Source organism: Ranitomeya imitator, chromosome 3 (genome assembly GCF_032444005.1).
Source record: "Ranitomeya imitator isolate aRanImi1 chromosome 3, aRanImi1.pri, whole genome shotgun sequence".
NCBI lineage: Eukaryota > Metazoa > Chordata > Amphibia > Anura > Dendrobatidae > Ranitomeya > Ranitomeya imitator.
Window position 1 is genome coordinate 774,554,013 of NC_091284.1, and position 14,588 is coordinate 774,568,600.

The 14,588-nt window shown below is 44.4% G+C and overlaps 1 protein-coding gene across 1 annotated transcript in view; it reads right to left on the reverse strand.

Annotated features, from left to right (window-relative positions):
• Positions 1-14,588, reverse strand: part of DDX10 (DEAD-box helicase 10) — a 240,953-nt gene that overhangs the window by 91,849 nt on the left and 134,516 nt on the right. The window contains exon 15 of the mRNA XM_069759078.1: positions 9,799-9,963. Within this exon, the coding sequence (XP_069615179.1) occupies positions 9,799-9,963 (165 nt within the window). The remainder of the gene's footprint in view (positions 1-9,798; positions 9,964-14,588) is intronic.

A 14,588-nucleotide genomic window follows, 5' to 3' on the forward strand; every position in this document is an offset into this window, starting at 1 on the left:
CATAGGGGCGCATGACGCGTGCGTCGCCGCTGCGTCGCCCGACGCAGCGTCGGGAAACGCTAATCTGAACGTAGCCTAAGTGAGAGTACAGATTAAAAGAACTGCTCTGGATGGGGGATGCAAGGCCTTAGGATTAGTGATTGGCGAACCCCTGGATGTTCGGTTACGGCAGAACAGTGAAAAAAAAAAAAAAAAGTTTGGTTCAGGTACCAGAAGAGTACCCACACCCGGACCCCATTCACAAAGCCCGAATATTCAGCGTTTGCTGAGCTGTCATGTGACGTCATTGAGGTTACCGCAGGTCACTGAGGCTGTGTTTACAGCCGTGACCCGAAACTGCAGTGACTCACTGAGCTCAGAACTGCGCCATGAGACTTTTTCATACGTTGCGAGCGGTAATCTTACTGAGGTCACCGCAGTTCATTGGCCCGGCTGGGAAAGAAGCCTCAGTGACCTGCGATAACCTTGATGACGTCACTGATAGTCACTGACGCTGCTCATTCTCCCGTGGTTTTCAGCGTTAAAGGTCGCATCATGGCATCATCCAGGTTGAGAACTATTTATTCCAGACAAGGATTATGGCGTGGGAAAGAACGACGGACACGTGAGAGATATGGTTGCTTTTCCATTTTTACAGGAGACCATGGCTTCAATGGAATTGGCATTAGATCAGTATAACAGTGTAGGTTATTTTTACATAAAAAGTGTTTGTTTGTTTAATTCAAATAAAAGACTTTATTCTAGATATGCTTTTATTTACAACATAACTAAAGGATTAGTAATGGACGCCTTATAGACACCTCACCATTACTAAGCCGTGGGCTTGATGTCACTGGACAATATAAAGGTGAATTGGCGCATCTAATAGGCTGTTGGGGGGGTAGCCAATTATCCATGGCCCTTTACCAGCCTGAGAATAACAGCCCCTAGTTGTATGCTTTAGCTTAGCTGGTTGTCAAAAATGAAGGGGGATATCCACTCCGTGTTTTTTTTTTTGTTTCTAATTATTTAAATAATTAATAAGCTGATAGGCGAGGACTGAAACATGCAGCTGTCAGTTCTGCCTGGCTGGTTATCAAAAATACAGTTCTATCAGCCGCCGCCTGCTTTCGCTGTTATTAGCGGCAGCAGAAGTATGCTAATGGCAGTAGTAGTCCCATCATCCGATGGCTGTGACCGTAGACAAACTTTTTACCTCCGGTCACAGCTGCGGGCTCACACTGTTAGAGGCAGGGACACCACGGCAAACACTGAATGTTTGGGCCCGCCATTCATGTTAATGGGGTCCAGGTACTGCTTTCGTACCCAAACCAAACTATTTTTTTTTTTTTTACCGTTTGGCCGAACCAAAACATTCAGGCGTTCGCCCATCACCACTCAAAACCTCTGAGGCTATGTGCACACGTAGGAAATGTGGTGCAGAATTTTCTGCACTAAATCTGCATCTCCTGGCAGAATCCGCAGGTGCGTTTTTTATGCGGTTTTAATGCGTTTTTTGTGCAGATTTTACCACTGTGGATTTCTATAATGGAGGGGTGCAAAAACGCTGCAGAACTGCACAAAAGAAGTGACATGCACTACTTTGAAATCTGCAGTGTTTCTGCACCATGTGCACGGCTTTTTTTTTCACATTGATTTACATTGTACTGTAAATCACAGTGCAGTTCTGCAGCGTTTCTGCTGCAGAAAAATCTGCTGCAGTTCTGCACTAATTCTGCATCGTGTGCACATACCCTGGCACTATAGATGGATTCATAAAAACATTCATTTTAGTACAATAATTGTACAGTTATTCTACCTTAAGTGAGTTTGTCAGCCTCATCAGGTCTAAGACCTAATAATGCTATTTTAAAGGTGAAAACTGACACTACATATAGAGAGTCCTGTGGCCTTTCTCTACAGACCTGTTGTACTTGCCAATGGGCAGCAAAATGGAGCAATAAGTGCAAACAGGAACCCCCAAATCTACATAATAGGGCAGAGTAAAGTAAGAAAAGTTGAGGGAAAAGGTAAAAAAAAATAAAAAAATATCCAAGCAGTATTTCTAAGCGTTTCACTTTTGGAGCCAAATCAATACTTCTCGTAGAAAGACTGTACTTATACAGACTGTTTGATGCATTAAGAGAAATCTATAAAACATTGCTTCACAGAGAGTGAACTCCTTTTCTTGCCTCTAATACTGACGATTACTAAATTATCGCGCATCTTTATCCCGTTTTATAAGATAAAGGTGACGGTCTTTAAGGTCAGGCAGCATTTACTGTAATTCACAGTACATTACTTTTTTATCTTTAAGAAAAATGTGGCACACCTCAGCGGTTGTGGAGCAGCGCCGCGCTCGTGCCGTTCCCACCTGGGCAACTCATAAGCCTTCCCGTTAATTTCCCCATTTGAAAGGCAATGATATGAACTGAAAACATCCCCTGCTGATATCAGCTTTAGAAGTTGTCATTTTTTAATTTGCTTTATTTTTCCATTTACGGGAGATCCTTAGCATTAACTGAGGAGTAGAGACGGCATTTTGCATACAAGCAGTTTCCTGTTATCGTGGACTAGTAATAGGAAATAAACACTGAATTGGAAAAGTAAAACGAAGCTGGTAATAGACCCGCGAAAGACGTCCCAAAAAGCGTTCATCCGACATACACGTTCTCTCCCAGGGAGCGTTAACTGTAGTGATGCACCGGCACCAGAAGTCTGGAGCCTAAATGGACCCAAAAGGCCCCTACAGCCCATCCAAGACCAATGCCATTTGAGACCCATGACTCGTGATGGGCGAACCCCAACAGTAAAGTTCAGTGTCCGTACCGAACACCTACTGTTTTGGGGGAATGGACCCCAAAAACTGACTTCTCCAGGAAGTCTATGTTACTGTTCAGGTGCAGCACCCCGAACATCAGGCATTTCCCACACTGTCAACTGCATGACAGCGCGAGAAACACCAGCGGCTCTGATCGGCGGTAAGACCATTACCGCCGGTAAGAAAGTTGCTGTTCATTTGACAGCTCTGTCAACTTTTTACCTCTGGTCACGGCACTAGTTCACGCTGTCATCTGACAGCGTGGGAACTGCAGCTCTCTGAACGCCGGTAATAATCTTACTGCTGATCAGAGGCACATGACAGCGTGGCAAACAACGTATGTCCGGGCCTCCCATTCCTCTGAATGGGGTCCGGGTACTGTTCTGATGCCCAAAGCAAACCTTTTTGTTTTTAAAAGTTAGGCTGAACCCGAGCATTCAAGGGTTCGCCCATCACTACTACTACGATCGTTAGAGACAGTAGCGTACCGCCATTAGCAGCAGACCACGCGGCACCTCCCCGCTGCCTCTCCCGCATCCTGGATGCCGATACAATTGAAAACAATGATGGGATATAGCCAGTAGCCAGCTGACTCTCCCTCTCCCATCATCCCACTTCTGCGTCTGAGCTCTGTGACGTCTCCGCGGAGAGGACACAATGACATCACCATAGCGCGCCCTCTGTGCCGAGCAACGCAGAGGGTCAGAAAACCAGAGGCTGCAAAGGTCAGAGCAGAGAAAAACAGGGAAAGGTGAGTATCTGTTTAATTTTTATGTATGCAGGACCATGTGGAGCCTATTATACTGTACGGAGGGCCATGTGGTGCCAGTAATACGGTAGGGAGAACCACGTGATGCCCGTAATACTGTGTGAAGGGCTATGTGGAGACCATTTTACTGTATGGAAGCAATTATACGGTGTGGAGTCATAATACTGTGTTGAGGGCTGGGTGGGGGCCATTATACTAGTTGGAGGGCTAGTGAGGGCCAATATACTGTGTGGATGGTTGTATTGTGGCCATGAAGTGGAGGCGTGTGGGGGCCATCACACTAAGTGGAGGTGTGTGGGGGCCATTATACTATTTGAAGGACTAATGGAAGCCATTAAACAGTGAGGATGGTTATGTTGGGGGCCATCATACTGAGTGGAGGAATGTAGGGGCCATTATATTGTGTGGAGGCCCATTATACTGCAATGAAGGGCTGTGTGGTGATCACAGTTGGGGCATCATACTGTGTAGAGGTCACCGTACTTTGCCGGGGGAGGGTTGAGGGGGAAGAGGGTACAGTAGGGTCATCACACTGTGTGGGTGAAGGGTACAGTGGAGGAGTTCACTGTGTCGGTATCGTACTGTGTTTCGGGGGACACTAGTTGGCATCATACATTATGGTGCCAATGAAAAGGGCAATCTAGGGTCTTCTAAAGGAGGAAAATTAATTTGCAAGAGTAGTATAGTTGTGAGATATGCTGCTCTTTGACCCCTCCCCACCGAATATTAAGGTTTTTTTGTTGTTTTGTTTTTGGGGGAAGGAGGAGGGCAATTAGAACAGCTATGGGGCCCCACCATTTCTATGCACGTACCTGGTTGGAGACTATGGGAGATTTAGATCCCCCACGCACATGAACGTTCGGCTCGGCTTAACGTTCACATGTTTCCAATGGGGGAAGGGGAGAAAAGAAAGCTGGTGCCAGCTTATATAGCAAGAGTGTGTAAGAGCCCGGTGTTATGCCCCCGTACACCTTAGATCGTTGTCTGCTGAACAATGGTTTGGCTGGCAGCTATCTCAGCCAATTCTCCCATACACAGGAGCCCAAATGTGATCTCTATAAGAGAGCCTTTGCCCAACTCCTCTGCCGATGGCTTATCTCTTCTTAGGTATGTCGAATTTCAGACTGCAGATCCTTCGTCCTCTATCTTTTTGTCCCCCGACATCTACCGCGGGACAGTCAGGAGGTGCCCCCAGATAAATTATACTGTTGGCTTGACCCCATTGATATAGGCTGACTTTAGTCTAATGTGTATGGGAACTTTACCATTCAGACTGCTCGACCCTAATCTTCCCCGCCGAGATCAGGAGACACGCATACACAATAGATCATCCCATATGGGAGGGTTCAGCCAACTTTAAGCTAAACGCTAAATTTTACTAGTTACAAGGGGTTGCCTCATCACAGAGAGCTCAACGTCAAAGTTATGATCAGCCAATGACGGAGTGGTGTTAGGACCCAACGGTAAAGTCAGACTTTTGCTGGCTACACACAGTAGTACACAGACTGACCATGTCGTCCACCAGATCCCCACTCACCCCAATGATGTTTATATGGCCGACGGTTGATTTGATGAGACAACCCCTTTACCGATTGTATTCCCGCTCTTGCCATTTTGATTATGAACTTAGCGAATAGCACAGGATGAGTGTGACGTCCACAAGACTTTAGGATACAAATATTTTTACCGTTTTACACCCCATCCTGACACAAGGTGAATGAAACGCAACCAAACGAGTAATTAAGACACAACCGATTAAACCGCACTTCACATTCATTACTGATAACCCACTGTCATACAGCCGTAATAAATGTAACACCTCGGTACAAAAGACCTAAAAATACATCTAATTACGACGTACGTGCAAAGAGAGTATCTTTAATTAGAAACTTAATGAAAGCGTAAAAGAATGTATTATAAATGTTCGGCAATTAAAAAGTAATCCTAAGTGATTTGTGGCTATATTTAGTGTGCACATTAGCACAGTTATCATAACCGCAGTCACAATGTTGGGTACTTGTAGAAATTGGTAATTGCTGTCTGAACATCTGTTAAAAATTACAGTCATGTGACGCCATAACGAAGAAAAAAAAAAAATAAGAAAAATACAAAAGTCTTAAAAGATTAACTGCCATTACAATCGTTATTTCAGAAATCGATAGTGAACATGAAAATAAATTTGGCCAGAGATAGTTTCAGAGAAATCCATTTCTTTCAATATTAATTCAGGAGTAAAATCTGTTTTCAGTGAAGACAGATTTTCCCATTACTGAGATCGGAGAAGACAGTTGGTGCTTGTAAAATTCGATGAAGAAGGAGGGAGGAGCCAGAGACACATTCTGCTGCAGGTTCTCCTGAAATGATTGTTACAGTTCTCTATGGAACTTTACGAGCACCAACTGTCAGCTCCTATCACTACAATGGACCAGTCTGTAAATCACAGAGGCCGACTTTTCATGTGAATTGAGAATTGTAAGAATGATTGTTCAGTCCAGGAAGAGAAAGAGGATTTCTCTGATAAAATATATTGCTACGTTGCTTATTTTTATGATTTATTGAAAAGAGGGGGGAAAAAGGGTACTTTAAGGATATAGACACCTTTGCTAATTTTTTTTCTGTGTTTTTATTAGAATCGGAGTTAACAGAAATGTCATGATTAATCATGAGGGATTGTTGTTTTTTCCCCCCCATTTGGGGACTAGTTGTTGTGTTGATGACACCAATTAGTTTACTGTATAGGCACTGATAAAACAGGAGGAGAAAAAAAAAAAAAATCAGTAAGGAAAAAAAAAATAGTGAGAAAACAATGAAAACTATTGTTTTGGTTTTTTTTCCCCCGAGTTTTGCATTTAACGCATTTGACTGTGCGGTAAAATGAGCTGGTCGTTGTCTTAGAGGAAATTGTCCTTGGCTCTGGAGGAAATGCCCGCTCTGCTCTTTAATGGCATCTTTAGCACAGGTTTACAAGTCACTAGAGTGAAGTTGAGCAAAATGAGTCACTGGTCCCTCGTCTTGTGGCGCAACTTGTACACCGTGACCAGAGAACTGCAAACTTCCTGCGTCCTAGGTTCGTCGCACGCCTACATGGCTTTGTGAGGGTTACTAATCAGAAGAGGAGCCAATAGAAGGACGTTCGTAGTACTATGGTCCGGCAGCCAAAGACTCGTGGCATGGCCACTGGACGAGAGTCCTTCACCAAGTATAGATGTAAAACAGCAAGAGACACTGCACCAAGGATAGATGTAAAACAGCAAGAGACACTGCAACAAGTATAGATGTAAAAGAGCAAGAGGCACTGCACCAAGTATAGATGTAAAAGAGCAAGAGGCACTGCACCAAGGATAGATGTAAAAGAGCAAGAGACACTGGACCAAGGATAGATGTAAAACAGCAAGAGACACTGGACCAAGGATAGATGTAAAACAGCAAGAGACACTGCACCAAGTATAGATGTAAAAGAGCAAGAGACACTGCACCAAGTATAGATGTAAAAGAGCAAGAGGCACTGCACCAAGTATAGATGTAAAAGAGCAAGAGGCACTGCACCAAGGATAGATGTAAAAGAGCAAGAGACACTGGACCAAGGATAGATGTAAAACAGCAAGAGACACTGGACCAAGGATAGATGTAAAACAGCAAGAGACACTGGACCAAGGATAGATGTAAAAGGGCAAGATACACTGGACCAAGGATAGATGTAAAACGGCAAGAGACACTGCACCAAGTATAGATGTAAAAGAGCAAGAGGCACTGCACCAAGGATAGATGTAAAAGAGCAAGAGGCACTGCACCAAGTATGGATGTAAAAGAGCAAGAGGCACTGCACCAAGGATAGATGTAAAAGAGCAAGAGGCACTGCACCAAGGATAGATGTAAAAGAGCAAGAGACACTGCACCAAGTATAGACGTAAAAGAGCAAGAGACACTGCACCAAGTATAGACGTAAAAGAGCAAGAGGCACTGCACCAAGGATAGACGTAAAAGAGCAAGAGGCACTGCACCAAGGATAGACGTAAAAGAGCAAGAGACACTGCACCAAGGATAGACGTAAAAGAGCAAGAGACACTGGACCAAGGATAGACGTAAAAGAGCAAGAGACACTGGACCAAGTATAGATGTAAAAGAGCAAGAGACACTGGACCAAGGATAGATGTAAAACAGCAAGAGACACTGGACCAAGGATAGATGTAAAACAGCAAGAGGCACTGCACCAAGGATAGACGTAAAAGAGCAAGAGACACTGCACCAAGGATAGACGTAAAAGAGCAAGAGACACTGCACCAAGGATAGACGTAAAAGAGCAAGAGACACTGGACCAAGGATAGATGTAAAAGAGCAAGAGACACTGGACCAAGGATAGATGTAAAAGAGCAAGAGACACTGGACCAAGTATAGATGTAAAAGAGCAAGAGGCACTGCACCAAGGATAGATGTAAAAGAGCAAGAGGCACTGCACCAAGTATAATTGTAAAAGAGCAAGAGGCACTGCACCAAGGATAGATGTAAAAGAGCAAGAGGCACTGCACCAAGGATAGATGTAAAAGAGCAAGAGGCACTGCACCAAGTATAATTGTAAAAGAGCAAGAGGCACTGCACCAAGGATAGATGTAAAAGAGCAAGAGGCACTGCACCAAGGATAGATGTAAAAGAGCAAGATACACTGCACCAAGTATAGATGTAAAACAGCAAGAGACACTGCACCAAGTATAGATGTAAAAGAGCAAGAGGCACTGCACCAAGGATAGATGTAAAAGAGCAAGAGGCACTGCACCAAGGATAGATGTAAAAGAGCAAGAGGCACTGCACCAAGGATAGATGTAAAAGAGCAAGAGACACTGGACCAAGGATAGATGTAAAAGAGCAAGAGACACTGGACCAAGGATAGATGTAAAACAGCAAGAGGCACTGCACCAAGGATAGATGTAAAACAGCAAGAGACACTGTACCAAGGATAGATGTAAAACAGCAAGAGACACTGTACCAAGGATAGATGTAAAAGAGCAAGATACACTGCACCAAGGATAGATGTAAAACAGCAAGAGACACTGTACCAAGGATAGATGTAAAACAGCCAGCGACACTCCGCTAAGATAGATGTGGCCATTCTCTTTGCACATTTACCTCGCTCTGCAGTGTGGTGCACAAGGAAAAAATTCAATTACTGGTAACGGATGTGATAACGTGAAGCTTTATAGCAATCATATCACTCATACACGCGTGTTTAATAATGGCGTTCTGTGGCAGCAGTGATATCCGGCCACTGTGGAGAAGTAATAGTTAGGAAGGGAGGGGGGGAGGGCCACGTAATATATTAATGTTTTCTTTTGTGCTTTGCTCATTATTCTATTCGAGAGATTTTTTTTTTTTTTTTCTCATCAGCAGCCCGCAGTACTTATTAGAGAGATTAAATGAATACATTAATTATGGATTCCTTAAAATAACCCAAAGCTTAAGCAAAACTCTGAGAAATATAGGACACTGCTAGGAAGACTCACACTGGGTATTTATGCCCCAAAGAGATTAATTTTCAGTTCACTACATCAGCAATAGCCATAAAGCAATGAATATCTGACGCCTGCATGAAGCATATGGGAGCGTTTACCAGATGGACACTAATTGTTTTATGGGCATGGTAGGAGGAGCTGCATCATCAGATTTCAAGAAATCTTTGAGCCTAGAGGCTCATTTAGACAAGGTGATAATTAAGAAAAAGCCTTCTTAACCCCTTCCTGCCTTATGACATACTATTAAGTCATGGAGTGAACGTAAGAGCTGAGCTCACACCATAAAGGGCAGGCGCTGGCTGTGTTGTACAACTGGCACATGGATTTATTAGCAGCAACAGGAGTGGAGCTCCAATCGCTGCTGTTAACCGTTTACAAGCCACTGTCAATCTCTGACAGTTGCATTGATGTGGTGCCAACACAGTGGGGTGTTGAGGGGTGAAAAGTGTGTTGGCTATGTAATCAGGGGCACGTCGAAGACCTCCGTGACTTATCTTTGCACTCCAGTGAAGCAAAGTCTCAGGCTGAGCTTCATAGGAGAGCTTGTTTTTCACCGTGTCTAGTATAAGGCCTACTGACCAGGGTGAAAATTCCAAGATTTTAGTATTTTTTAATATAGGTAAATATTTTTGCTAATAAAAAAGCATATCGTGAAAAACTGGAAAGGTCTCAATGAGAAGTTAAAAAAAAAGACAAATCTTACAAGTTAGAAACATTTTTCTTACCCGATGTTTTTCCTTGATTTTTTGCCTGTATGTCTCTTTGTCGTATTTGTCCTCCTCGGTCAGCCGTTCTCTCGCTTTAGTCAAATCAATGCCGTTTTGATCATCATCTTCACCACCAGCAACTTGTACTGCGGCTTTCTGTATCGGGGGCCATTGTTGTACTGCCTGCAAATAGAAAAAAAAATGTCCTCCGTTGAGTAGATGAAACACATGGCTCTGCCTTTTCCATATGTAAGGACACAATAAGGCCTGGTAAATAATCTCCTCTCTGTACTGGAGAGACCACTATGGCAATGTGTAGCGCATAACTTCCCCTGTCGTGGCACAGCAGAGAAATTATATACTTGCTAACTGTATACTTTTCACTACACACCCTATAGACACCTCATAATTGAGACATTTGATAGGAATCTTAATCCAATAAGGAATCTTATTGGATTGAAGTTCCTTCTCTGTCCTCCGTAGTACACGCCTGCGCAAGGCAATCTTGCCTTGCGTAGGCGTGTACTACGGAGGACAGAGAATGAACTTCAATCCAATATTTCGGCCAGGGGGTAAGGAAAGGGTGAATCAAACACCCGAAAACTCCACCCATATGACCCAAAACCGGTCCCACCAAATTCAGGTGACAGGTTCCCTTTAAGATTGGTAGTGAAAAAGAAGAAGTCCAGAAGGAAACCTCAGATGCGGCACGGGCGTGGTAGTTGCTACCCATCTAAATTGCCTTGATCTGAGACCTATGATGGTTGGGAAACTGCAGAAGGGATGCAATGGGCACATACACTGCAGGGCACTGATCAATGAAGTGGAGAACAGCCCCAGTGTCTGTCACTACAGAATCTTTACATTTAATGTTACTGCCCCTTTAAGAATCCTATGGAAGTGAAGTTTTGCACTGCTTATTAAATCTCGCTCCCCAGAAAATGCAGTGCAACCTGGTGCAAGACTAGGAGGAGTTAATTGCCGAAACCTGCATTTTGCCTCGCATAGCAGAAAACTGCAATACCCGCGTGACATTAAAACGAACCGATGAAAGGTGCGCCGATCCATCCAGAGTAACGCATCCCCTCCGTGCAATATAATAATTATAAAATCTGCCTTGTGTGTGTTTAACAAATTTTATGGAGTGGAGTAAAAGTTAGGAAAGAATATTATTCCCCTTAGAAAAGCCATTACCTTTAGTGCAGGCGACGTAGCATTACCGGGCCCATCTGCCTTGTGCGCAGCTATAAAATGGTCCTGGTTTGGGGCCAACTCCATTATATTTTTATGTCTCCTGGCTCGCAGAAGTAAGGCTCGGGGGGCACGGTACTACAGCGTGTGACCGATTGCTGCACAAAAATATTAATGCTGCACATTCAATTAAAAAAAAATGTGAGTTCTGCTAACGAGCACCATGAGGCTTGGGTCACGGCAGAGCAGGAGCGGGTGCTGTATGAAGCAATGGCCACGCTCTATGGGCAAAATACTTAGAAATAAAATTCCCCCACACCATTACACCTCGCATTTAGTCTTAGGGTATACGTCTTTTTCAGGTGGATTCTGCAAAAAAAAAACCCTGAAAAAGCGCTGGAACAGAATGCACAGCAATGTCAAAACGACTTGCTCTGCATATGTTCCATCTTTTGTAACCTCTTTAGGTTTCGGAAGCTGCAAAGAGGCTAAAAGAAGTGACAGGTCCATTATTCAAGTGGATTAAACAGGCAATCCCTGCATATGTTGCGGCTGTACAACAGCCGCGGGGACTCGAACATATTTTTCGAGCACGCTAAAGACACTCTGTTAGCACCCGAGCATGGCAGATAACACCTTATCCCAGCACATTTGCTCATCACTAGTGCAGATCCCATAAGTGGGACCTGTATCTACTCTCCATTTATGGCTTAATTTCGGGGACGGACGTGCCATAAATGTACAAGATGGGAATATCCCGTTAGGGCTTTGTTGTGCGATTTATCTATTATCTAATGGATCTCACTCAACTGCGAAAAGGGACAAACCGGAGCGTTCAGAACTGAATACAGTATTGTGACCCGGGTCGGAAACGGCTGATGCAGAGGGCTAGAGCTCCGTAATAAGCACAACACCAACACAAACAGGGTTAAACCATTAGGTTAATAAGAGCATGATATCCTTGACATTAAATGGTGGCAATTTTAAAGGGGGTCTACTTTTTTGGCAGAATCTGATCTGAGATATTGGTCGGGCAGGGATTGTCAATTTATCATGCAGATTTTAGAATAAAATGCCCATCAGTCATTTGTGGCGGCTTGAAAAAAAAGCCTCTTATTTGACAGCAGAGGTTCTTCTGATTAGCTGGCCTGGCATGATGTCAACATTTCCCAATCGATTTTCTAGCAGATTTTTACAGTTGCGGATTTTCACCGTGAAGACTCTGAGGTACCGTCCACTTGGGGCAAACCCCTCAGCACCGGTAATAAAACACAGCGAGAGGCTTTCCCTGCACCAGATTACCGTGTAGCTCCTGGTGCAAAGCCAATTCCTAGAATGCGTGTCCCTAAACTAAAGCAAGCAGAGAATGTTTGGAATAAGCCATTACTTTGTGACCTCTGGGACCCTCATTATATTGAGATTTTTGACCACGTGACCTCCGATACATTTTCCCCAGCACTGCCCCACTGCAAGAACTATAACAAGGATGGATAGAATGTGCCTTGTATGGCAGAATAAAAATGTAAAGGGGTTATTCCAAAAAAAAGTACGTCATCCACTATATGTAATGTAGTGCATGGGGGTCTGACCTCCAGGACCCCAGCGATCCAGAGATGGGGTTTTGAAGAGTCTTGAATGGAGATGTGCATGCTTGGCATTGACAATGATTTGAGCGGCGGTCGAGCATGGAAACCTCGGCTTTCAAGATGAGAGCTGCCGACCCCTTTTCTAGGTATACCAGAGCCCCAACATCAAAATCGATGGGTGTAACATGGATAGATAGAAATTTGTTTAATACCCCACGCAGCAGAACATTGAGGCTCACAGCCGATGACGAGCAGAGAGGAACCCCTAATCCATATCGGGGACCCTTTCATACCGGATAGGCAAGGGTCTCAGAGGTCAGACCACCAACAACCACAAAGTAATGATATATTCTAGAAATATTCAGGGTTAAGGTTCTGGTAATAATAAATCCCTATCAGGGCAGCAGAGGATTGAGCGCAGCCTCCAATTACTGGTTGTTGGATTTTCTAGACACCTCTCAGATACAAACCGGTAACCGTCCGCGCCTCACAGGTCCGGAGCGGGTAATATTGCTCAGCAATAATTGCTCAATTTTATTTTGAGTTTTAAAGTATTTATTTTCCCAACCATCTGGTGCTCACATTTGGGAAAAATAATATAAAAATGTACTAAAAACATTTAATCAGAAAATGTGTAATTGTGGTGCTCGCACTGATGGCGATTACAGGAAACATCTGCTATTCTTGTATGTGCATATACACATGGAGCAGAACGTTTGTCATAAGGACATGATGTACATTGTAGATACACTTAGGTTAACCCATTCCCTACTCACGTTTTTATAGTGGTGTGAAAAAAGATTGTCCCAAAGAGATACAGTGGCTTGGCTTGTGAAAGTATGCACCCCCATGGCATTCTTCCCCTCGACTCCGACCATTTTCCTTGTCCCGGCAGCCGAAAAATATCCCCACAGCATGATGCTGCCTCCACCATGTGTCACTGTGGGGATGGTGTTCTTGGGGTAATGAGCGGTATTAGTTTGGCACCAGACATATCATTTACCTTGGTGGCCAAAAAGTTCAATTTCGCCCTCATCTGACCACAGCACCTTCCTCCATACATTTGGAGAGTCTCTCACACGTCTTTTGGCAAACTCAAAAAGAGCCTTACAATTTGTGTGTAAGTAAATGCCCTTTTCTGCCCGCTTTTCCATAACAGCCACCTCTATGGAGTGTATGGCTTACTTTGGTCATATGGACAGATACTCCACTCTCTGCTCGGGAACACTGCAGCTCCTTCAGGGTTTCTTTTAGGTCTCTGTGCTGCCTCATGGTGTTTGGTTAGTGGTTCCTCTTGTTAATGGTGTTGCAGCCTCTGTGGCCTTTCAGAAAAGGTAAAGTGTACATACTGACAGACAAGTGACACATAGATTGCACACAGGTGGACTTCCTTTCACCAAGCATGTAACTTATTTAGGTAATTGCTTGCACCAGAAATTTAAGTAGTTTCATCGCAGAAGGGGTGAATACATATGCTCAAGTCAATTTTTAGTTATTTGATCACATAAATTTAGTTTAGTTTATGCCTATACTTTTCTCACTTCACCAACTTAGACTATTTAGACTATTTAGTGCTGACGCACCACACACAAATCGGATTACAAAAATATTTAAAACCGGTTATAAACTAACAAAATACCGTAGGTAAAAAGCCAGGGGGGTGACAGAGTGTGGAGGGTGGAGCGGGACAGAGTGTGGAGGGTGGAGCGGGACAGAGAGTGGAGGGTGGAGCGGGACAGAGTGTGGAGGGTGGAGCGGGACAGAGTGTGGAGGGTGGAGCGGGACAGAGTGTGGAGGGTGGAGCGGGACAGAGTGTGGAGGGTGGAGCGGGACAGTGTGGAGGGTGGAGCGGGACAGAGTGTGGAGGGTGGAGCGGGACAGAGTGTGGAGGGTGGAGCGGGACAGAGTGGAGGGTGGAGCGGGACAGAGTGGAGGGTGGAGCGGGACAGAGTGGAGGGTGGAGCGGGACAGAGTGGAGGGTGGAGCGGGACAGAGTGGAGGGTGGAGCGGGACAGAGTGGAGGGTGAGCGG